Below are 23,990 nucleotides of genomic sequence, written 5' to 3' on the forward strand. Positions count from 1 at the left end.
CTGGACGGGCAGCTCTCCGCAGAATCCAGGGGACGGTTGTTGAGCGGGCCTGGGACACCGGGTTGCGGCGCCTCCCGCCTGCGCGTGTCTAATCCATCTGCCGGGTCCCGAACAAGCTAAGCTGAGCCCGCGCCAGACGGGTGGGCTGGACTGAGAGGTGGGTGTGCGGACCTCGGGGGGGGATCCTGGTGCTGCCCCAACGTGTCCGGGGGTGGAACCCGGATGTCTGGACAGGAGTTCTGGAACGTCCAGACCTAGGAGCCCCTACTCGTCCACGAGAGCTCTAAGCCATGGGATAAAGTTCTGAGACTGTGGGGGGAAGACGCCCGCGGATTTATGAGGCTCCACGCCCCACTGGGGCGCTCGTCTTTGGTGGCACAAACCCTGGGGAAGCTGCCACAGAACCCTGAGGCCCCTCACAATATCCGGCGACCCCAAACTGTGACAGGGAGCCATGGGATTGCAGAAGGGCAGCGGCAGGGATCTTACAGTCCCGTGGGTGCCCTAGATTAGGCATTAGGGACACCTGCCTCTTAGGATAAAAGACGTGGGGGGAACCAGAATGTACGCAGAACCTAAGGCTGGTGACCACTGGACAGTCTTGAAGAGGTTTAACGCAGAGTGAGTAGGTAAGAGGCAAGGACCCTAACAGGCAGAGATTGGGAGGCTGACACCTCTGAGCCTACCCGGATGGGAGGAAGAGCAAGCAGTGACTTGAACAGGCAGGGTCCCACACACCCCAACTGTGTGCAGGGGAACCCCCACCCCCGACCCATGCAAGGGATGGGGCGACTTCCCAAGTGACTGTTCTGAAGAGAGGGAAGGGATAACTGAAAGATGAATCAACAGGAGGTGGGGGGTAGTCCTGGGGCCATCTCAGTCACTATACATTAGTAAGCATCCACAGTGTGCCAGACTAGGGGCCCTCAAATTCCAGACAGACATTACTTAGGGCTACAGTAGGAAGGAGAGATCTGCGCTGGGAGGCTGGGCCAGGATTTAGGGGTCCATTTTGAGGAGCAGCAGCAGGGTTTTGCCCCATCACTGGGGCAAGATGGGGCTCTTGCCCCTGTCACTGAGAGTGTTCTGGGCCCTTGAGGGCACTTTGGAATGGCACTTCAGAAGCCGGAGATGACCAAGATTTTGATTACACCCTTCTCTGCCCTCTAAGTCTTTGGGTTCCTCCTTGCTTGGTGGCAAATCCTTGGCCCTCTCCAATCCTCTCAGTTTGCCTGAAACCCAGAGGTTGGGCAGTCAGCTTCTGAAGGCCCTTCCAGGTGGGGAACTGAATTATCTGTGAATTGGCAGGAGGTGCTGGGTACCTGGACACCTGGCTTCAGGAGGTTGGGACAGCAGAGCTGGCTCCAAGAATTGGAAGACAGTGTACCTTCCTATACCTGGGGGAATGACAGTGATGGTGGCAGCAAAAACTTGGATATGGGTTCAGCCCACAGCCAGAGGCTGAGCTTGTAGAGCGGGTGGGGGCTGAGTAGGCACTGGGCATGGGCGGGTGGGGCAGGAAACTGTGGACACTGGAGCACCCCCTGGTGGTGAGCACAGCTTGGGTGGGCCTCGCGGGGCCCCAGCTTCTCAATCCAGGTCCCCACCCTCCCTGTTTGAGGTTTTGACAGGATGAGAGTCTATCCCAGGCCACACAGCAGACTGGTGGCCAAGCTGGCAGGGCTGGAACCAAAGACCTTGGTGCTACCCTGGGTTTGGTGAGTTTTCCGGCAAACCACCCTAAGGCAGAGGGCAACTTCCAGCCAGGAGCCACGTTACAGGATGGGACAGCAATGGATGCTCATAGGTTAGAGAGGGAAACTAAGGCACAGAGCCTAAGTGCCTGTGGTTTCTAGAAGCCCCAACAGGCCTGATTCATGTCTGCCCCCTGCAGAATTCTCTGAGCTGGTGACAGGTGCCACAGGCACTGGGAATCTCACCAGAAAGGAACCAACGGAGCTACGGGCCAGCAAGATGTCGGACGACACCTTAGCTGGGCTGGATGAGGGAGCCCTTCGGAAGCTGGTAAGTGGCCCCATCACCCACTGTGGGGACAGGAAAGCCAAGCCAGAGGCAGGGTCAATCCCAGGTGCCTCTCAGCTGGCAGAAAGAAGTGATGGGGAAAAGGTCAGGAGGAGGAAGACACAGGAACAGGGGTAGGCCAGTTCCATGTGGCTGATGCAGAGGCCCCTGTGGCATGTGCCTCTCCATGCCAGGTGCTGAAGCCTAGTCCCTCCCAGCCCTCCACAGCCACCACCTGTTTAAACAGTAACTGCTGAGGACTCGCCCATGTGCAGCCACAGGTGTGGGGAGGCTGGATCTGCCTCTCCAGAGCAACAGCCAGGGCAGTGTCCACCCCTGGAAACTGGCCCAGTGATAATAGTAGCAGCAATGATTAATAATGCCAAGGCCTGGCAGGGGGCAGGCTGGGCACTGTGTATCCTATGTCACAGAATAATCACAGCAGCTCTGAAAGCCTGGGCACTGCGACTCAGTTGAAATCACCTGCTCAAGGACACCCATCTAAGAAGGAACTGTGCCAAAATCCCAACCCCATAGTGGGCCGTGGGGGACTAGAGTCCTGGGAAAGTCAAGGCCATAAGAGAGAGACAGGCTTTTTGGGCCCTTACGGGTTCTGTGGCTTCTCATCTCATTTTCCCACTGTGGGTCTCAGTTCTGGGGTTGTGTAACATGGAGGAAGGAAGGGCGAGGTGTGCACACAAACTCTAGGTCCTAGGGTTGGCATGGGGACAGAATGAGGCATGGACCCAGATCTCCCGTGGAGGAAAGATGAGGACATTCCATCCTCTTTCTCGTTGCTCTTCCTGAGAGTCCGGTCTACCCCCAGGCACAGAGAGGCTGTCGAGCAACGCAGTGGGGCAGGGCTCCTCCCCGCCCCCCTCCAGACCAGGCAGCCTGGCCTGGGGGGTGGGTGGGCAGAAGAGCTCCATCTCCCCAGTCCCTGACCATTGTCCAGGGAGTTAAAGATTTACCTTACCTAGAGAACAAGTAACCCACCCCACCCCTATGCCTTCCCCTAAAGGCAGAGGCTGGAACCAGCCAGTGTAACCCAGCCACTGGGCAGTGCCCAGCTGCTGCCATGACCTCCCTAAGACACTGTGCCTGTATGTTCTCGGACCAGTGCATTAGACTGGGTGTCTGCCTCTCCACTGCCATCGTAAGATGTGTGCAGCCTGGAGGGGACGGGATTGGGTTTCCAAAGGTGCCCACCAGTCAGCTCGACCTCCCCTCAAGACGTCCGAGTCCCAGTGGGAGTCGTAGAGGCAGCGCAGTCCAAAAAGGGGGAATTCCAGCCCGGGTTCCCGAGCATCCTTATCTCAAGGTGTCCACAGTCAGGCTCGGGGCTCTTCCGCCGCCCCCTCCCTCTCTCATGAGAGGCTCGGGCGGCGCTGTAGAAGAGTTTGGGAGAAGCTGGAGCAGTGGTTGAAGTCAGCCCACCCACGCCCCCATCTCTGGGAAAGGACCTATGGGGAACCTGCCTCGGTCTCGGGCTCCGTGCCGCTCGGTGTCTTTCCCACCCCGGGAGCGGCTCCTCCAGCCCCCAGCGCCCGCCATTACTGCGCCCCACGCGCCGGCCCGGCCCCCGCCGGCCTCGTGGCAGGACCAGCGGCGTCCCGAGCCGGGCTCCTCCCTCCGGGGCCGGGCCTTATAAGGAAAAGCTGGGCCCGCTCCGCCTGCCCTGTGCCCCAGCGTCGGGCCGATCTGGGGACGCGGGCAGCAGCTTCCGGCCCCGGCTCCCGCACATTCCTGAGGACTGGACTGGAGGTTGCGCGGAATGGGGGCGCCTGGGGACTGGCATGCCGCGTGCCCTTCCACCACCCACCCGCCGGGACGCCCTCTGCCTCGGTCCCGGGTTCGAGTTCGGGCGCCGCCACTCACTTAGCTGGGTGTCCCAGGGACCCCGGTTTCCTCCCTGCAGATCGGGACACTGAAGCAGGCGGTAGCGGGGGACTTCCGATCTGGCTCCCCCTTCGGCGCCCAGCGCGAGGCCGGGTGGGCGAGGCGGGGGCGGCGCCCCGCGCGGGAGGGCGGTCGCGCAGCCTGCGGGCCTTCAGCGCCGCCTGGCGAGGCCTCGCTCCACTGCCGGCGGTCACCTAAAGGGCTGCGGGGGAGCTGGGACTGAGAACGTCCGGAGAGTGCGCTCCGTTATGCTGTTGGGGAGACAGGCCCAGCGAGACCTCAGGGCCTGCCGGACGTCCCCAGCAGCGAGGGCAGAGAGTACGCGGAGAGCCAGCCCTCCAGGGGGAGGCAGCACCCTCTTTCCTCCCGGGAGAATTTCACTGGGCACTTTCGGAAACCGCCCCATCCCTTTCCCCTTCCCCCTCAGTAGACAATGGCGCTTTGTACTTCCTTCCCTCCTTCCCGCAGTCCCCTCCTTACACGGTGGTGGGGCCTGACAGGGTGGAACCCGGGACACACAGAGGGGACACTGTGGTCCGACCCTTGCCTCCAGGCCCAAAGGGAAGGGTTGTGCCAGAGGGTGACCAGTAGAACGAGATTGTCAGTCCCCAGCCTTGCCCACCCACTTCGGGGGAATCCAAGGGAGGCCCCCATTTTCCAGATGGGGACACTGAAGCTCCTGGGGTTGTGTCGTAGAGGTGGCGAAGTTGTTACATAGGGATTTTGCCAGGGGCAAGGACCCCATCTCAGGGCCCAGAGCACTGGAAATGGAGACCTAGGAGACAAAGGCTGGCACTTGCCCCTCTGGGCTCCTTACTCTCTTACAGGAGGGGCTGGGCCCACTGTCCCCGCCGGCCCCCAGTCTCCAAATGTACCACAGGAGGCTCTAAGCCTGAGATGTGGCCAGGACGGGGGGCGGGGGTTGGGGAGTGAGCCTCCTTCTCCTTGCTTCTGCTATGAGGCCCCCTTAGGCCTCAGAGCATCTCTAGTCCAGGCTAGAGGGGTCTCCAACCCAGTGCCAGGGTTCCTGAGGTCCCCACCATGACAGACACCCCAGTAGCAGAGCTATCTTCAGTGTAGGGCAGGCCCTGGAGTCAGAGAAACCTGGGTTCAAATCCTGGCTCGGGTCATTTGACCATAAACAAATCACATCCTGGACCTCAGTCTCCTCATCTGTCAAACGGGAATAACACAGTATCTAGGGTTTTTGTGAGTTTACGGCGAGTAGGGGGCTCAGTATAGGGTTCGACCTAGAGGCTCTCCTTAAATGTTACTGATGCCTTGGGGTATCCTGCCCTTCCCATTTGCACTCTCCGTCTCTCTCCCTCCTCCTGACTGGCTGGAACCAAGTATGGGAGTGATGCTTATTGCAACTGCAGCCGCGTACAGGAGAGCCCAAGTCACTGTTCCCACCCTCACCCAGTGGCAAATAAGAAAACCAAGACAGAGAGTTCCAGGGATGTGTCCCTGATCACCCAGCCAGGACTGTACTGGGGCTGGAACCAACTGGGGGCTCCGGCCTGAATGGCAGGGGGCCGCCTCAGGCATGTGCAGCCTGGGGGGCTTTGCCTCCAAGACTCTCCCTACTCTCTTCAGACCAGGACAAGCTGGCTCATGGCTGAGCTGCCCACACTCCCTGCTGAAAACTGTCTCCACCCCAGCCCCACCCTTGCCACCTGGCCTTCCCACTAAGCAGAAGGGAGTGATAGGTGGGGGCTAAAAAGGGAGGTGATAGAGGGCTCTTTGGCCCTACTCCGAATGATCTGGGGAGTGCAAACAGAGGAAATCCCCTGCCTTTACTGGCTCTCATCTGGTTATCAGACCCACACTGGAGGCTTATCTCTGCCATTATCTTCCTGGGGGATCTGGAGCCAGTCCTCTCTCCCTTAAGCCACGGAGGGTCTGTAGGGGGTGGCTCTACTTGGTGGAGGTGTGGGGGAGGCAACAAGATTGGCTGACTCACTCCAGAGAAGGTGTTCTTTCCTAAACCCGGTTAGACCAGTCACCCCCAATTTCCTGGGAACTGAGGGGCTGAGAACTTGGGAGGAACCCCTGTCACCCAGGGATGCCCTCTCTAAGGCCCTGAGGTGGCCCCTAGTGCCAGCTGCCTTATATGTCTGGGGGAGAGGTCCTCCCACTCTGCACCCCGGCTCCTTCAATGGTGGCTAGGGCCAGGCCAGTGCAGTGCGGAGCATAGCCCTCAGCCAGGCAGGACCCCTGAGCACCTGCCCTCAGTTTCCCCATCTGTGGATGAGGCAGTCTACCCCCAGCTGGGCTGTGGTGCTTGGTGACTAGACCATGGAAGCCTCTCTTGCTCAGAGGGTGGACTTCGGCAGCCCAGTCACTTTTCCCTCTGGGGACCTTGTTAGTGGCCCACAGGGTGGCCTCCCTCCTCCTCCTGCAAAAGCTCCCTGGCTCTTGGGGTCTGGGCTCTGATGGGTAGGAATCGAATTGCAGGAAGGAGTGCTTGGCTTGGCACCTGGCACAGGTGGGTGGTTTCTGGCTGTCCACTCACAGTCATGTGCTCTGTGAACCACAATGCCCAGTGGGCTCCCCAGGAGCCCTGAAACAGGGAGCTGGGTCTATCCCTGAGACCCTGCGTGGGCAGGCAGCCACGTGAAGGGCTTGGGGCAGAGGGAGTGGACACAGGCCACACATTGTGCCCCAGGCAGAGCTGTGGGCAGCTGGTGCCAGCCCTCGGCCCCTGGCAGCCAAAATGACCTGCCCCTCGCCCCCGCTGCAGCTGGAGGTCACAGCGGACCTGGCAGAGCGGCGGCGCATCCGCTCAGCCATCCGGGAACTGCAGCGGCAGGAGCTGGAGCGCGAGGAGGAGGCTCTGGCATCCAAGCGCTTCCGTGCCGAGCGGCAGGACAACAAGGAGAACTGGCTGCAGTGAGTAGCGGGGGATGGAACATGCGGGTGAGAGGGTGAGTGCGTGCCAGGGCTCAGCTCGTGCGTGCTGGCAGGCGTGAGCACAAGTGTATCTGTGGACTGCATGTGCAGATGGCAGTATGTGCACACGGGCTTCTGGAAAAACAGGGATGTTTGTGGGCATGGAGCATGTACTGATCATGGCATTGTGGCTGTGCTGGTGTAGTCAGCACATCCGAGCATGTGGTATTAGTGCCCACATCCATGGGCATATGTGTGTCAGTGTGCAGTCAGAGGGTGTGCACAGCCACATGCCGTTCTGCCAAGGTTCTGGGTACTCTGTTCTGGCTCCTACCCTTAGCCCACATCCTCCACGACCTGGCCATGGCAGTGGTGGGTACAGTCATGATGTCTCTGCAGCTCTCAGCAGCGGGAAGCTGAGCAGCGGGCTGCCCTGGCACAGCTGGCAGGGCAGCTGGAGTCCATGAACGATGTGGAGGAGTTGACTGCACTGGTGAGGCCCAGGCTGGGGCAGGGAACGGGGGCAGGGCAGGTGAAGACCTGGCCTCCACAGCCCAACTCCCACGGCCTGCCTCTCACCCACAGTTGCGAAGCGCTGGTGAGTATGAGGAGCGCAAGCTGATTCGAGCTGCCATCCGCCGCGTCCGGGCTCAGGAGATTGAGGGTATGTGGCATGTCCTGGCCCCACCCCTGTCCTGCTGTCTACCGTCCACAGCACCTCCCCGACACTCACCTGACACTTGCTCCTTCCCTTCCAGCGGCCACCTTGGCTGGGAGGTTGTACAGCAGGCATCCCAACGGTGGCTCCAGAGAGGACAGCAAGCGGCAAGCGGCACACAGGCTGGAACAGTGTGAGGTAAGGTGGGTGGGAGGGTGGCCCAGCGTCCTGTGCCCATAGATGCCAGTAGCACAGAGTGCCTGTGTGTCTTTGCTAGGCTGGTATTTGACTATAAGGGGCCCACCCCTCCCATCCAGTCTCTATTCAGCAGCCAGAGGGATCTCCCAGAAATGCAAATCCGGCCCTGACACCTCCCCTGCTTCAACCCATCGCAGGGCTGCCCTTCACCCTCCACACAGCCCACAGCCTTACCTTGGGCTATGGGGCCTGCATGTCAGACCCCAGGTGGCTCTTGGGGCACTGTTCACAGTTCCCTTTATTCTCCAGAGAGTGTGAGAGTGTGGTTGAAGTCAGGCTATGCAGTTTCCCTAAGTGGCCAGCAGAGGCCGCTGGGTCCGCGGTCCTGGCAGGACACCATCCCCACTCCAGATGAACCAGGCTGAGGCAAGGGGTCAGGAAGCTCGGCTCCAGGGATCTATTAAGGCTCCCGTCCCCAGCAGGTCTCCTGCCATCCCCACCCACTGACATCAGGCCCTGGTCCTTTCTGAACACCTTAGGCTAGGCAGTGCCAAGAGATTGGCAAGTGGGGATCAGAGACTGCCCTAGCATGCCAGTGCCAGTGCCTGTGCAGGTGTGCCTACAGGAAGCCATATCCCCGCCACTCTGCTTTGCATGCCCTGCCCTCGGCACCTGCCAGCCTGACCCTCGGTGGTGGGAGTGGCACTTGAGGCCTAGGGAGCCTTGGTTGTACCCTATGGGTCCCTTGCAGGTGCCAGAGCGAGAGGAACAAGAGCAGCAGGCAGAGGTCTCAAAGCCAACCCCCACCCCTGAAGGCACCAGCCAGGATGTGACCACAGTGACACTCCTGCTGCGGGCCCCTCCTGGGAGCACCTCCTGCTCACCTGCCTCACCCTACAGTTCACCCACCCCTGCCTCTCCCGAGCCTCCACTGGAGCCTGCCGAGGCCCAGTGCCCTACTGCTGAGGTTCCAGGCAGCCCAGAGCCACCCACCAGCCCACCCAAGACCACCGGCCCTGAGCCTCAGGAGTCTCCAACGCCCCCCAGCACTGAGGGCCAGGTGACCAACAAGGTGAGTCTGGACGAGGGGCAGGGATGCCGGGCAGGCGAGCGCGTCTGGGAGGCAGGCCTTGCTCATGCCGTGTTTTCCCTTGCAGCTCCTGTCTGGCCGCAAAGAGACCCCTGCTGCCCAGAGTCCCCCCAGAGGCCCCTCTGACACCAAGAGAGCAGGTGAGGGTGCCAGCAGGGGTAGTCACAGGCATCTGCTTCCCCTCTCCCAGCCTCCCTTTCCCTGCCTAGAGAATGGGCTCTTGTGCCTGGCAGCTCCAGCTTCCTCAGGTCTAGGCAGTCCCTAACACTGCACCCCACCCCTGAAGTGTCCCCGCCCTCAGCTAGGCCCACCTCCCCCTCCACCCCCATGGCTAGAGGCCTCCCCCGCAGCCTTGAAAAGCAACCAGCCTCAGGCACATTCTTCTCCCCAATAAGGGAGTCTGCCCATCTCCCAGCTAGAGCTGTGGGCAGCACTGGCCAGGAGGCTGTCCCCGCTCCCCATCTGCAGGAAGGATCTTGGCACCCTTCCTCCAGCCTAAGCCTTGCCCGGCCCCCAGGAACGTCCAGATCATCCTAGGGTCGGTGTGGGAGGGGAAGGAGGTGCCTGTAGGAAAGATGAATCCAAGGGGTGATGCCGGATTGTGAGATCCAGGAGGGGATGGGGAGGCAGGATGGGGGTTGGGTATAGGAAAGGGTGGGAGGCTAGGGAGGTATACAGAAGAGGATTGAGAGGTGAACCCCTCCTATTCCCTGTCTTTTCTCTTTCCTCACATGGCCACCACCCCCTCCCCAACCTGCCAGACCTGGCTAGACCCCAACCCTGCCAACGCTCCCTATCGGTGCTCAGCCCCCGTCAGCCAGCCCAGAACCGAGGTACCACCTATTCTCACCCCCTACTAGGTTCTGGACAGACCCAAACCCACCTAGCCGCTGACAGCCCTCCTGTCCCTTCTAGAGTCCACCCCCCTTGCCAGCGGACCTTCCTCGTTCCAGCGGGCTGGCTCTGTGCGGGACCGTGTCCACAAGTTCACATCTGATTCTCCTATGGCTGCTAGGCTCCAGGATGGCACGCCCCAGGCTGCCCTAGGTCCCCTGACCCCCGCAAGGCTCCTGGGCCCCTCCCTCACCAGCACCACCCCTGCCTCCTCCTCTAGTGGCTCCTCCTCTCGGGGCCCCAGTGACACCTCCTCCCGGTTCAGTAAGGAGCAACTCAGAGTAGCCCAGCCCCTGGCCCAGCTTCGAAGCTGCCCCCAGGAGGAGGGCCCCAGGGGGCGGGGCTTGGCTGCCAGGCCCCTTGAAAACGGAGCAGGGGGGCCTGTGGCACGTTCAGAGGAGCCTGGTGCCCCGCTGCCCGTGGCTGTCGGCACTGCCGAGCCAGGGGGCAGTATGAAGACCACATTCACCATCGAGATCAAGGACGGCCGTGGCCAGGCCTCCACAGGCCGGGTGCTGCTGCCCACAGGCAACCAGAGGGCAGGTAGGCTCCCCACTGCCTCCCCACTGAGGATGAGTGCCTTGCAACCGCACCTCTGCATACAGGACAGGTGCTGCGGCCAGGGCTCAGGGTGTCTTCAAAGGGTGTGCTGGGAGCGAGGGCACTATCAGCCTTGGCTGGCACTACCCTCACTCCACCTGATCCTCCTGACCGCCACCTTTCTCCCCACTCAGAACTGACACTGGGGCTGCGGGCGCCCCCGACCCTCCTCAGCACCAGTAGTGGGGGCAAGAGCACCATCACCCGTGTCAACAGTCCTGGAACCCTGACTCGGCTGGGCAGTGTCACTCATGTCACCAGCTTCAGCCATGCCTCCCCCGGTAGCCGAGGAGGTTGCAGCATCAAGGTGAGCCCCTCCTCACCCCACCAGCCTCACAATCCGTCAGCCTCACATAGATTGCTTCAGAGTGTAGGGCTAGCAGGGTTCCTCTGTTCCTCCCCTACTGCACACACAGAGAAACTGAGGCCCAGAGAGGGAAGGTGGCTGCTGACAGACCACAGCTAATCAGCGGCAGAGCTAAGGCCAGACCCTAGCATATCAGCCCCTAAGTTTGTCAGAAGCTTACTCTGTACTGGCATTAAGCCTCCTGCATGCCGATCTCTCATCCTTAGTCCAAGACTGGTTGGTTCATTCCAGGTGAACAGATGGGGAAACTGAGGCTCAGAGAGAGTAGTAGGGGCTTGCTCCCCTCTTCCTGTGGCAGACCCAGTGCCCCTGTGCCCACCCACACTGGACATTAGCCCCGAGGTATAGAGCAACTCATCTGCTCATCCAAGATCAGCCTGGCCCATTAGGAGATTGGAGATTAGCGATTAGCATCTGCGTCAACCTCCCTGTGGGGGTTGGGCAGAGGCACTGATGGGGGACAGACAAGCAGGGGGGGGTGCCAATCGGGTGAGGCAGCAGCCTAGTAGGTGCCTTGGGAACTGAATACGCAGCACCCTTCCATTATTCATTCCCAAGCCCAGGATCCACTAGCCAGGAGCTCAGCTGGGGAAGGGATTCCCAAGCGGGCCACCTGACTGCCCAGGTAATGCCCTCTGTGCTGAACCAGGGACTGAACAGGACTTTGGCTGAGGTGAGATGGCTAGAGCCAGCTTTGGGCCTTCTCAGGAGAGCCAGGGAGAGAGTGAGGGAAAAAAAGCACCCTTCCTCCAAAAAAGCAGGATCTAGCTACCCTCTGACAAGGGATTGTGTGAGGTGGGGTGGAGGGACCAGCTGAGGCCCTTGAGGTGGATGGGAGGTGCCACAGTGAGACCTGGGTCTGACACCACCAGCTTGCCTCAGTTTACCCATCTGGAACGAAGGGGGAACAGATGATGTGCCCATAATGTGCTTGCTCAAAGTCTGTGGCTGGGTGTGAGCACCATGGGCAGGCCAGAGGGCATTTATCTCAGGCCAAGACCCTTTTTGCAGCAGATCACTCAAAGTCCTGCTTCCCTGTGCCTCCACTCCCCCCATCTGTTCCAGCTGTCGAAAACAGCATGGCATGAAGGTGAAGGAGTGGAGTCCAGCAGACTGGATTCTCACAGCTAATGTACATGGTGGCTCAGATAGGTCCATTTCCCGTTCCCTGCCTCAGTTTCCTCACCTATGGGCATGGGACCCTGATCTCAGTGATCTTTACACCCATGCAGTCTTACTGTCCTGCAGGCGTATGGTTTCTGCAGGGCTAGAGCCAGGCCTGGCGATCTGCCTGCTTGGGCAGGCCCCCCTCCCCCACTGCCCCTTCCACGGAGGATCCCAGAATAGGTTTCTATTTGGGCTGCAGCTCCAGCTGGCTGGTGGCGGGCTAGGAGGCAGGGGCGGGGCAGACCCACTGCCCTTGCCTTTGCCCTCGGACCAGCTGCAAAGAGTCAGACACTGTCAGCCAGAGGCAGCAGCCCCTGCCACTGCCCCACCATTATCCCCCATAGAGTCCCCACCAGCACCATGCCAGGGGTACCAGGGCCTGGGCCTGAGCTGGCTGCAGCCCTGGAGGAGCAGTTGGGCCGGGCATTGGAGGAGCTGCGGGCGGTGGCTGAGGCAGGCCGGGCAGCAGTGACCCAGGCAGCAGAGGTAGCTGTGGCCACAGTGGAGCCGCTGGCCCGGGCAGCTGAAGAGCTGCGGGCAGAGAGAGCAGCACTGAGCCGGCGGCTGGATGCACTGAGCAGGCAGGTGGAGGTGCTGAGCCTACGACTGGGGGTCCCACTTGTGTCTGGCCTCGAGCCTGAGCTGGAGCCCAGCGAGCTGCTTTTGGCTGCTGCCGACCCCGAGGCCCTCTTCCAGGCGGCCGAGGATGCTGGAACCCCTGTGGCCCACCCACCTGCCTTCAGCACCCGCCGCCGCTCCTCCACCAGCACTGCCCGCAGCACTAGTCTCGTAAGTCCCTCTGGGTTGGTGGGAGGGGGTGGTTTTGAGTCAGGCTCTGCCTCCGCTGTGACTTTAGGTATGTCATCACCTTCTCTGAGCCTCAGTTTACCTATGCAGACTGGGGACTGGGGCACTAGTGCTCCAAGACTGGGGCAAGAGGGTGCCAGGCTCCAGCCCTGAGGCATGCATGGCAGCTGCCCTGGCAGCCCCTGGCATGGCCCAGGCCCCAGCCCCCGGCTCCACCGCCCTGCACCCTGGCCAGACCAAGCCTCCCTGAAACAGCTGCCACCTCGGCTCTCCTTACCCTTATAGCAGACAGAGAGGCCCTGCCAGGAGAGGAAGGGCCATAATAGTTGGCCTGAGACCTTGTCTTCAAGGGGCTGGGAGGGCTGCAGGGCTGGAGACTCCTTAGAGTCTCCATTTGCGGACACCAGCTCAGTGGCTGCCCTACCCAGCTTCTCCTTCTCTAGACCCAGCAGTTTCCAACAGGGGCGAGGAAGGGGGAGGTGGTACAGAGGAGAGTTTCAGAGAGGTCTTGGCTCAGGGCAGCCCCAGTCAAACACCTGGTCAGAAGCCTACGGGCCGTGGGCCAGCCCCCTTGGCAAGGTGGCAGGTGGATGGGGGACAACATGTGCTGCCTGGGCACTGGCCCAGGAGGACCCAGGCCTCAGGAACTGGCAGCACAGAGCACAGCCTGCCTGAGAGGGGGCTGGGAACAAAGCAGCAAAAAAGAACTGAGGTTCAGGAGTTAGACTACCTTCAGCTCAGGTCCCAGGCCGCTTCGCACTTAGAGAGACTGTGGGCAAGTCAGTCAGCTGCCCTGAGCTCAGTTTTCCCTTCTGTTTTTTTTTTGGGGGGGGGGTCTTGTTTTGTTTTGTTTTGTTTAAGACAGGGTCTTACTCTGTTGCCCAGGCTGGAGTGTAGCTGCTGATCATAGCTCTCTGCAGCCTCTAACTCCTGGGATTAAGTCCCATCCTCCTACCTCAGCCTTCTGAGTAGCTGGGATTGCAGGTACACACCACCGTGCGTAGCTAATTTTTTTTTTTTTTTTTTTTTGAGACAGAATTTCACTCTTGTTACCCAGGCTGGAGTGCAATGGCGTGATCTCGGCTCACTGCAACCTCCGCCTCCTGGGTTCAAGTGATTCTCCTGCCTCAGCCTCCCGAGTAGCTGGGACTACAGGCATGTACCACCATGCCCAGCTAATTTTTGTATTTTTAGTAGAGACAGGGTTTCATCATGTTGACCAGGATGGTCTCGATCTCTTGACCTCGTGATCCACCCCTCTCGGCCTCCCAAAGTGCTGGGATTATAGGCGTGAGCCACCGCGCCCGTCCACGTAGCTAATTTTTTATTTTTGTGTTTGTAGAGAGGGGATCTTGCTGTGTTACCCAGGTTGGTCTCAAACTGCTGGCAACAAGTGATCCTCCCACCTTGGCCTCTCAAAGTGTTGAGATTACAGGCATGAGCCACTGTGCTCAGCCTTTGCTTCTGTTAAATAGGGACAGTAAAATCCCTAGTGTTTATACAACACTTACTATGGACTGGAAATCATCATCATTATTATTATTATTATTATTTTTTTTTTTTTTTTTTGAGACGGAGTTTCGCTCTTGCTACCCAGGCTGGAGTGCAATGGCGTAATCTCGGCTCACCGCAACCTCCGCCTCCTGGGTTCAGGCAATTCTCCTGCCTCAGCCTCCCGAGTAGCTTGGATTACAGGCATGTGCCACCATGCCCAGCTACTTTTTTGTATTTTTAGTAGAGACGGGGTTTCACCATGTTGACCAGGATGGTCTCGATCTCTTGACCTGGTGATCCACCAGCCTCGGCCTCCCAAAGTGCTGGGATTACAGGCTTGAGCCACCGCGCCCGGCCAAATCATCATTATTATTACCATCAATTGTATTAATACAATGCTCGGTACACGGCGCCCTACAACAAGGCTGTCCATGCCTCTTTCCTGACACTAACATGGCCATCCCTGGGCGGGCAGGCTGGCAGGCTAGTGGTTATTTCCAAGGCTGTGCCAGCATGGTGGGTTTCACCCATGCCCCTGCTTAAAGTCCATGCCCTCTCCCCACCCTGCAGATGGAACCAGAGCCAGCAGAGCCTCCCTCTGTAGCAGTGGAAGCGGCCAATGGGGCCGAGCAGACCCAAGTGGACAAAGCACCAGAAGGGCGGAGCCCCCTGAGTGCTGAGGAGCTGATGACTATTGAGGATGAAGGAGTCTTGGACAAGATGGTACAGCTAGATCTGATGGGCTGGGGGTTGGCGGAAGCCAGGGACCAGCAGGCATCAGGTAGGCAATGACGGGCTCTCTATGCAGCTGGATCAGAGCACGGACTTTGAAGAGCGGAAGCTCATCCGGGCTGCACTTCGTGAGCTCCGACAAAGGAAGAGAGGTAGAGAACCAGTTGCCCTACCCTAGATCCAGCTGCCCCACTCCCCAGCTGCTCCCCTCATACTCTGGGGTCCATTTGTGGACACTCCAGCTCAATGGCTGCCCTACCCAGCTTCTCCTTCTCTAGACCCAGCAGTTCCCTTGCCTACTCCCTGCTGGATCCAGCTGCTCCCTTCCCTAGCTGCTTCTCTCCTGCTGGCAACCCCAGTTATTCTCCCCAACCAGCTTCTCTTCTCCTTCCTAGACCCAGTTACTCCCTCCCTCAGCTACTTTCTCCTTGGATCCAGTTGCCTCTCCAAGTACTGTCAATGACTCCTTCCTTGAATCCAGATACTCCTCCCAGCTGCTCCTCTCCCTGAAGTCCACTGATGGCCATCTTAGCCTCTGCCCCATGCAGCTTCCCCTTTCCTGGACACAGCAACTTCCTCCGTCATGTAGTTCTTCCCTGAACACATCTATTCATTCCCTTAGATCAGGCGTCCCCAGACTTTTTACACAGGGGGCCAGTTCACTGTCCCTCAGACCATTGGAGGGCCGCCACATACTGTGCTCCTCTCACTGACCACCAATTAAAGAGGTGCCCCTTCCTGAAGTGTGGCGGGGGGGGCGGATAAATGGCCTCACGCGGGCCGTAGTTTGGGGACGCCTGCCTTAGATTCTGGGTTCAATTGCTTCCCTCTCAAGTACTCTCAATTAGTTGTTTCTGCCAGGGTCCACTGATGGCCACCCCAGCCTCTATCTCTACCCACCTACTGCTATTTTAAGCCCAGTTAACTCCCTTCATCAGCTTCTCTCCCAACTTCTCTTCCCCGGGATCACATTGCTTCTCAGATCCCATCAGTTGCTCCCTTCCTGGATCTAGATATTTCTGTGTCCAGCTGCTCTTCTCCTGCAACCAAAGACCCACTGATGGCCCACTCAGCTACTTCCTCACCCAGCTTCTCCTTCCTTGGACTCAGCTGCTGCCTCACTAGATCTAGATACCCCCTCCTGACTCAGCTACTCATGCCCATAGAAACTTCCTTCTTAGATCTTTACCGCTTTGAGTTTAGCTATTCCCTATTCTCTAGTTTCTACCTGAGTCCATCAGCCCCTTCCCACACTCCATTCCCTGGCCCCTCACCCCAGCTGCTCCTAGAGAGGCCCCTGTTACTGTGTCATTAATGTTTCTAACAAGCCACCCCCCACCCCATCTTGTGTGCCCCAATGCATCTGTGCATCTGTGCTGTGTGGGCGTTGCTGGCCCTTTGCGCATGCGTGGGGCATCCCCTGCCCAGACCAGCGGGACAAGGAGCGGGAACGGCGGCTGCAGGAGGCACGGGCCCGGCCAGTGGAGGGCCGCGGCAACACAGCCACTGAGACCACCATGAGGCACAGCCAGCGGGCGGCTGATGGCTCTGCTGTCAGCACTGTTACCAAGACTGAGCGGCTCGTCCACTCCAGTAAGGGGCCGAGTGGGGCCCAGGGCTCAGGGTGGGAACACATCCTCCCCAGCCCCCTGTGCCTTTCACATCCTTCTCATCCCCTGCCCCTGCAGATGATGGCACACGGACGGCCCGCACCACCACAGTGGAGTCAAGTTTCATGAGGCGCTCGGAGAGTAAGGCCACCTGGCGTCGTCCTGTGCCTGCCTGCCTGCCTGCCCACCTCCTCCAGCTCTTCCTTGGGCTCTCTCTTCGTGTCTTCAACTGTGCCGTCATTTTCTCTTCTCTGCCTGCAGCTGTCAGCGTCCCTCCACACAGCCTCCCACCCCATCTCCTGATGTGCAGCCCAGGCCCTCACCTGGTGCCCCTTCCCCTTTTTTGCAGATGGCAGTGGCAGCACCATGGTGCAAACCAAGACCTTCTCCTCTTCCTCCTCATCCAAGAAGATGGGCAGGTGAGCACCAGCACCCACTACCCAACCACAGAGGAGTCAGTGCCACAGGGGACATAACTGCAAAACCCATTTTACAGAGGGGTAGGCTGGGTGCAGTGGCTCTCAGCTACAGGTGGGACCTGTAGTCCCACCACTTTGGGAGGCCAAGAATTGACCCTGGGAGGCAGAGGTTTCAGTGAGCTGAGATCACTCCACTGTATTCAGCCTGGGAAACAGCACAAGACTTAGTCTCAAAAATAAATAAATAAATAAAACAGAGGGGTAGCCTGGGATGCTGGAAGGTAATAGGTCTACAGCCAGGGAGGAGCCCAAGTGAGAGTTAAGGATCCTGCTCACTTTGGCATCTCACTTAATTCTCAACCACACCATAGGAGAGGTGGATGCTCAGGGAGGCCAGTGAGTTGCTTGGGGCTCATATCTGAGTGGCCACAATAGCATTGAACCGTTAGAGAGGGCTACTTACCACACGGAGCTGCCTGGTGGCACTGTGTCTGCAAACCATGTCCCAGGTCACAGAGCACCTTTATACCTTAGTTCCATGAGGCAGGAGGGCACCCCCATGTAACAGAGGCTACTGGGGCTGGCAGAAAGCAGGAACAGGATCAGAATCCAGGATGGGAACCCAAGGGGTCCAGGCACTCTGAGTCAGAGAGACTGCTCAAGTTCGAGCCCCACCCATCACGTCCTCTGAAGTCTTAGGCAAGTTACTGCCAGGGGCCTCGATTTCCTCACCTTTAGTGGAATTGGTCAGGCCCCTCCCTCCTTGTGAAGTTTAAAATGGCACACAGGAAAGGATCAACAGAGATTTATTATTATTATTATTACTATTATTATATTAGTCATTTTTATTAGCGGATAGTGCTCAGAAGCTAAACTCGCCTGTAACTTGAGGGTACAATGAGCCTTCTCAGAGAACTCCTCGTGCGGGAGGAAGGCCGGCGCAGAAACCTGTTGAAAACCTTGCTGTCATTTGAGCCACTGTACTTCTCTGTAAAATGGGTGAGATAGGGACGCCTCCCTCCCCGGCCGGCCGGCGTTTGTGGCAGTGGAGATACTCGTGTGCCACAAGAGCCCCGTCCTGAGTGGTGGCCCAGGCTGGGGAGCAGCCCTCCTCCCCCTGCCTATCAGGTGCCTCCCCAATCCCTAGCATCTTCGACCGCGAGGACCAGGCCAGCCCGCGGGCCGGCAGCCTGGCAGCCCTCGAGAAACGCCAGGCCGAGAAGAAGAAAGAGCTGATGAAGGCGCAGAGTCTGCCCAAGACCTCAGCCTCCCAGGCGCGCAAGGCCATGATTGAGAAGCTGGAGAAGGAGGGCGCGGCCTGGTGAGCTGCGGAAAGGGACCGGCTCTGGGGGTGGGGCTTGAACATTGGCCGAGCAGAGACGGGAAGAATGCGCCGCTAGATCTGTGGTGCAAAGGCCGGAAGGTCATGGAAGGCGGGGCCGGGGATCTGCTCGGTGGGCCCACCGAGGCAGCACCTCTTACAGTCGTGTGACCTGGTCCTGACACCGTCCCTTCAGCAGCCCTGGCGGACCCCGCGCAGCCGTGCAGCGATCCACCAGCTTCGGGGTCCCCAACGCCAACAGCATCAAGCAGATGCTGCTGGACTGGTGCCGAGCCAAGACGCGCGGCTATGAGGTGAGCCCCGGAGGCCAGGGGCCTGGCTCAGACCCAGCTCAGCACCTCCCTCTTAGCAGAGCTCCTTTCATTCCCCGGTAACTTTCCGCCACTGTGTGGCCTCACAGGGAACATGAAAAGCCTCTTAAGGTGAGGAAACTGAGGCTCAAAAAGGACACAAGACAAGTCCTAAATTCCAGAATCAGTGATGAAGTGACAGGGCCTCTTGGGTGGTGAGCAGGGTTCAAGGCCAGATCCCACTCTTTGGAGTCCCCTCTTTGTTGCTGTGTAGGAGGCCCTGAGTCAATTTCTCTAACTGAGGGAAGGATTGATGAGGCATGACCATGACCTTAGCTGGGTGGTGCTGGGCCCCTCGGTAGCTCTGTCCCCGAAATCACAAACATGGGAGTTGACAGACTGATGGAGGAGGCGTGTGCTCTAACTATTCATTCATTGTGCAGCCTTGGACAAGTGACAGGGCCTCTCTATGCCCAGTGCCGTAGGTCTGGAATACCAGAATGCCGAGGGGTAGGCAGCAGGGGGAGTTGCCCGCAGGGTCCTGACCAGTCCTCCTATGGCTTATAGCACGTGGACATCCAGAACTTCTCCTCCAGCTGGAGTGACGGGATGGCCTTCTGTGCCCTGGTGCACAACTTCTTCCCTGAGGCCTTCGACTATGGGCAGCTTAGCCCTCAGAACCGACGCCAGAACTTCGAGGTGGCCTTCTCGTCTGCGGAGTAAGTGTGGGCCCTGGCCCTGCTCATGTTGCTGTGCATCTGGGGCTGGACATCAGGGCCAGGCCCAGTTGCCCTGAGAACCCCTGGAGCAGGCCGGCCACATTGTCAGTCAGCGGCTGAGACCCCCTTGCCCAGAGAGTCCCCGTCCTTCTCCATCCCTGCCCACCCGCTGCTGAGCGTGCCAGGTGCCCACCGGAACGAAGGAGCCACAGGCCGGCCTACCAGCCCCCAGCCCGGGCCGAGGCCCACCAGGTGGCCCTGTCCATATCCCCTCCATCCTCCCTCTGCCCCCTTCTCCCTCTCTCCCTTTCTCTGTCCTGCTCTCCTCCCACTGTCACTAGAGCTTCCTGCTCCCACGGGATCCCGGCTGGAGATTCCAAAAGGAGGCTCCTGGCCCGGGCACCGGGCCCGCCCAGCCTATATAGTCCTGCCAGAGGCTTATATAGGACCTCAGCAAGCCCTCCACTTTGGAATCGTTGCCCCATCTGCTCACCTCACCCTCAGCACCCTTCTCCATCTGTCTCCCCTTCTCTCCCCTGCTCTTTCTGGTTTCCCTCAAATTTCTTCCTTCTCCTCCTCCTCCCCCTCCTCCCTCCACCTCTTCTCACGCCTCCCTCACCCCCTCTCCTCGGGGCACAGCCCTCCTCTCAAACCTTGGTGCCAACACCATCGCCCCCACCCTGCGTTCCCGCTTGTCCCTAGAGTCCTCTGCACCTGTGACTGGTTTGGCCCCCACCCCTGTCTGCATCGCACACCATTAGCGACGGGTAGTGAGCGGCACATCCACAGTGAGGAGGTGGCATGCGGGGGGCTGGCAGACTGCAGCACTGGAGACGTAACTGAACTCTTGTCTCTGTGTGTGTGTGTGTGTATGTGTGTGTCTCTCTGTTTCCTCCCCTCTCTCTTCTCTGCCTCTTCCCTCTGTTCCCCACCCGGGGCCCTGGCCTCCTGCCCCCGTCCCCCACCCCTTCCCGGCCCCCTACCCTCCCCAGGACCCATGCGGACTGCCCGCAGCTCCTGGATACAGAGGACATGGTGCGGCTTCGAGAGCCTGACTGGAAGTGCGTGTACACGTACATCCAGGAGTTCTACCGCTGTCTGGTCCAGAAGGGGCTGGTAAAAACCAAAAAGTCCTAACCCCTGTTCGGGGCCCCACGGTGAGAAATGCCGCCTCTCCCACTTGCCCCGTTTCACCAGAATCTGCTCAGCAAGGCACAGAGAGGGTCCAGGGAGGTGGGTGGGGGAAGTAAAGGGGGGCATTTAGTCAAACCAGAGGAGCCAGACATGGCCCTGTCTTCTTGTAGTTCAGGGCCCAGCAGGCAAAACCATTCCAAATGGGCAGTGATGATGCAGGTGAGCAGCACTGTGATGGGGAAGCCCAGGGGAGGCACCTGACCCAGGCTGCAGGTCTGGGACCCGCATCTGAAAAAAGTGCAAACTAAGCTGGGATCTGAACAAGTTCAGGCTAAAGGAGGGAGAGGAAGTTCCGGGGAAGAGGGATCAGCCTAGGCTTTGCAGGGCAAGAGAGCTGGAGAGTGCAGCACACAAGGAAGGGAAGAAACTTGAGTCTGGATGTGAGGAAGGAGGAGGGGTCCACAGTAAGAAGTTTGACCTTCAGGCCAGGTACCTTAGCTCACGTCTGCAATCCCAGCCCTTTGGGAGGCCAAGGCGGGTGAATCGCAAGGTCAGGAGTTTGAGACCAGCCTGACCAACATGGTGAAACCCTACCTCGACTAAAAATACAAAAATTAGCTGGGTGTGGTGGTACGTGCCTGTAATCCCAGTTGCTCAGGAGGCTGAGGCAGAAGAATCACTTGAACCTGGAAGGCAGAGGTCACAGGGAACCAAGATCATGCCACCGCACTCCAGCCTGGGCAACAAAGCGAGACTTCGTCTCAATTAAAAAAAAAGTTTGACCTTCTTCCAGAGGACAATAGGAGTTATAAAGGGTTTCCAAACAGTGGATGGATGTGGTCAGAGCAGCATTCTAGAACAGTCCTTGGATGAGGCTTGTACAAGAGATGGGATGGACTAGATGGCTGGAATAGCTTAAGAGCTAGAAGGACAGGCTTCCCAATAGATCTGGTTTGGAGAGAGAGAGGGAAAGTCAAGAAGTCAGCCAGGCTCCTACGTGGGCACTGGGGAGTTGGTGGTGCTATACTCCGAAGTTTGGAACTCAGGAGCATGTCCAGTTCAACAGGAAGATGTTTCTGGCTGGGGATTCTGGATCCTAAGCCAGCTGTGGCATCTCCTCTCTGGTCACCTTACCTCAGTATCAAAGTAGAGAATTCAGATCCTGAACTAACTGCCTGTTACAGACAAGGAGCTCAGAGAGAGCGAGGTGAGCTAAGACTGTCCTGGGAGTAGGAGGGAGAGGGAAGATGGTTAGGTCAGAGCTGGGGCCAGAAACTGGGACTCCAGCCTCCTCACTTAGTGACTGTTTTCCTTGCCTCATCACTGCATTCCTGCCCATTTTGTAGAGAGGATTAAACATAAAGGCCAGAAGGAGCAAGGGGATTGCCTGAAGGAATGTAAGTCAGTGACAGGTAGGGGCACACTCAGATGTCCCTTGGGGCCTGGAGCCATTGTGGGGGGCAGTCCACATGTGCACACACACACTCAGAGGAGGAGTGCAGGTGAGGGGAGGATGGGGTTGGTACTATCTCCAGGTCATATATGGCCTTAGGAGCTGCTGCCCAGCAAGCCAGCTTGGAGGGAGAGGGGCCCAGCCCAGCCCTGATCCAGTTGGAAAGTGTGACTCAGCCGTGCTGTTGCTCAAGTTGCCTGGTGTTTGGCTTGTCACTGGGGCAGCCCGAGCCCTGAGCCCTGAGCCATGCGTGAGCCCCAGTGTAAACAATGGCTTTATAAGGTCTCCAGGGAAGGGAGTGGGGGCAGGAGGGAGCACCAGGTTGGAGAGGGAGGTCGGGATCTCCGGGACGATAGTTACAGCTGGAAGAAGCCTCTGCCTCATGGTACAGCTCAGGAAACAAGCCCGGTCTGGGGTAGGGATGATCCCAGGGGCACGTGGCACATCAGCAACAGACCCAGAACCCTCTCATTCATCCTAAGTTCTTCTAAGGTCTCAAATGAGGTAGGGAATGACTGTCCTCTTCTAGAAAGGGGGAAACTGAGTCATAGAACAGGGCCCTATCTAGCACCCACAACTGGTTAGGGATAGACTCTGGACTAAAACAGAGGTGTTCTGCCTCCCAGGTTTCTTCCTTGAAGGAGTCCAGATGAGCTGGGAGTAGGCGCAGCCCTGCCACAGTTCTGAGTTTGTCCATAAAGGCACAAAATGGGAGGTGGTCTTGGGTGTCTTGAGAATAAGGAGCAATTCTTGCTATTATGCCTTCTCTGCTATAGGAAACTCATTCAGCAACACTCACTGAAATCTTGCTATGTGCTAGGCATGGCACATAGGAGAGGGCAAACAGGGATCAAGGCAGAAAAGGTCTTGCTCTGGGGGTTGAGGGACAGGGGAAAGGAGCCAGAGAACAGACTCCAGCTTCAGAGCCCTGGGGCTGTCAGTTGCTTAATAGGCAAGACCCACTCACCACAGAGTGGGAAAGAGGCTTTGCCAACATCCAGAGCTGGAGGCCTCAGTCCCATGTGGCCCAGCCTGCACTTACTAAGTTGTGAGACTTCAAAAAAATGGGTCTTCTGCCCTGTGACTCAGTTTCCTTATCTGTGAAGGGCAGCTAGCATTCTGAAGGATGGCCAGAAGTGTGGTCCCACCCCTGAGCATGGGGTAGATGGTCCATTGGTATTGGCTGGAATCCTCATCTGCCTCCCCTGCTCTACCCAAGGCAGGTGATAAGGGTTAGAGAACCCCTCTGCTGCCCACACACTCCCTGGACTCCATCTCTAGCAGCAAGGTTATCCCCACCCCACTTCAAAGAACAGGGGTCCCTGGGCCACTCAGCAGGAAGTACCAGGTCAGGCAGCTAGCAAACAATGATCAGGGGACCATAGGATCGCTGGAGTGAGACCTGTCCATAGAGAAAGATTGTCCAGTGATGAAGCCCATCTGGGTGCAAAGGCCCAGCGGAAAGGCTTCTATCAACTGGAGTGTGCCAGTGAGTGTGAGCAGAAGCAGGGCTCCAGGGAGAACGTGGGCAGGGTTTGGATCCAGCCCCTCCCCAGGGTTGGAGGAAGCAGACCCAGGACCTGCCTGGGTCTGATATGGGGCTCTCTTAGGCCGTCTCCGCCTCCACCTGCCTAGCTCTGCTCCCCTGCCCCAAGAGATGCCTTCAGGCTTGGGTGGATGAAGCCAGGGGATTCCTGCCTTCCTGGAAGGGTTTTCCCTGTCTGGAGTTTATGAAAGACTAGCAGGCAATGCGGCAATAAAAAAGACCACGGGGTAGGAAGGGTGCCACGAGAGGCAGGGCCGGCGCTGACATCCATCCCCGTGCCCCCTCCCTGCAGGATGCTGGTGGACTGCGTGCCCCTCGTGGAGGTGGAGGACATGATGATCATGGGCAAGAAGCCCGACCCCAAGTGTGTCTTCACCTATGTGCAGTCGCTCTACAACCACCTGCGGCGCCACGAACTGCGCCTGCGCGGCAAGAATGTCTAGCCTCCCCGCCCGCACGGCCCGCCAGTGGCAAGCTGCTGCCCCCACCCTCCGGGCACCGATCCCTCCCTGTGCGCCCGCCCACCGCTGCCCTGTCTGTCGCGACACCCTTCCCCCACATACACACGCAGCGTTTTGATAAATTATTGGTTTTCAACGATCCTGACTCCTCCCTTTGTCTCCTCGGGGGGGAAGGGGGTTTGAACCGAAGGCAGTT

At 58.7% G+C, this 23,990-nt stretch overlaps 1 protein-coding gene across 10 annotated transcripts; it reads left to right on the forward strand.

Moving 5' to 3' along the window:
• SMTN (smoothelin) lies at window positions 1-23,933 on the forward strand. Of its 10 annotated transcripts, none has more exons than XM_003938431.4 (21): window positions 1-157; window positions 1,895-2,025; window positions 6,665-6,813; window positions 7,213-7,306; window positions 7,399-7,477; window positions 7,572-7,669; window positions 8,421-8,741; window positions 8,827-8,899; window positions 9,521-9,592; window positions 9,675-10,196; window positions 10,388-10,560; window positions 14,659-14,811; window positions 14,897-14,972; window positions 16,249-16,413; window positions 16,509-16,571; window positions 16,780-16,849; window positions 17,997-18,170; window positions 18,367-18,484; window positions 19,049-19,200; window positions 20,193-20,357; window positions 23,626-23,933. In XM_003938431.4, the coding sequence occupies exons 2-20, from the start codon at window positions 1,975-1,977 to the stop codon at window positions 20,335-20,337; spliced, it is 2,748 nt and encodes a 915-aa protein (XP_003938480.3). In that variant the 5' UTR covers window positions 1-157; window positions 1,895-1,974; the 3' UTR covers window positions 20,338-20,357; window positions 23,626-23,933. The 10 variants fall into 10 exon arrangements, 9 of the variants coding, with proteins under 9 accessions (XP_003938480.3, XP_010347419.3, XP_074247338.1 ...); XM_010349117.3 differs by lacking the exon at window positions 23,626-23,933 and adding an exon at window positions 21,681-23,594; XM_074391237.1 differs by lacking the exon at window positions 23,626-23,933 and adding an exon at window positions 12,484-12,576 and having other exon boundaries at window positions 20,193-20,439.
• The last annotated feature ends 57 nt before the right edge of the window (window positions 23,934-23,990 follow it).

Source organism: Saimiri boliviensis, chromosome 21 (genome assembly GCF_048565385.1).
Source record: "Saimiri boliviensis isolate mSaiBol1 chromosome 21, mSaiBol1.pri, whole genome shotgun sequence".
NCBI classification, from domain to species: Eukaryota; Metazoa; Chordata; class Mammalia; order Primates; family Cebidae; genus Saimiri; species Saimiri boliviensis.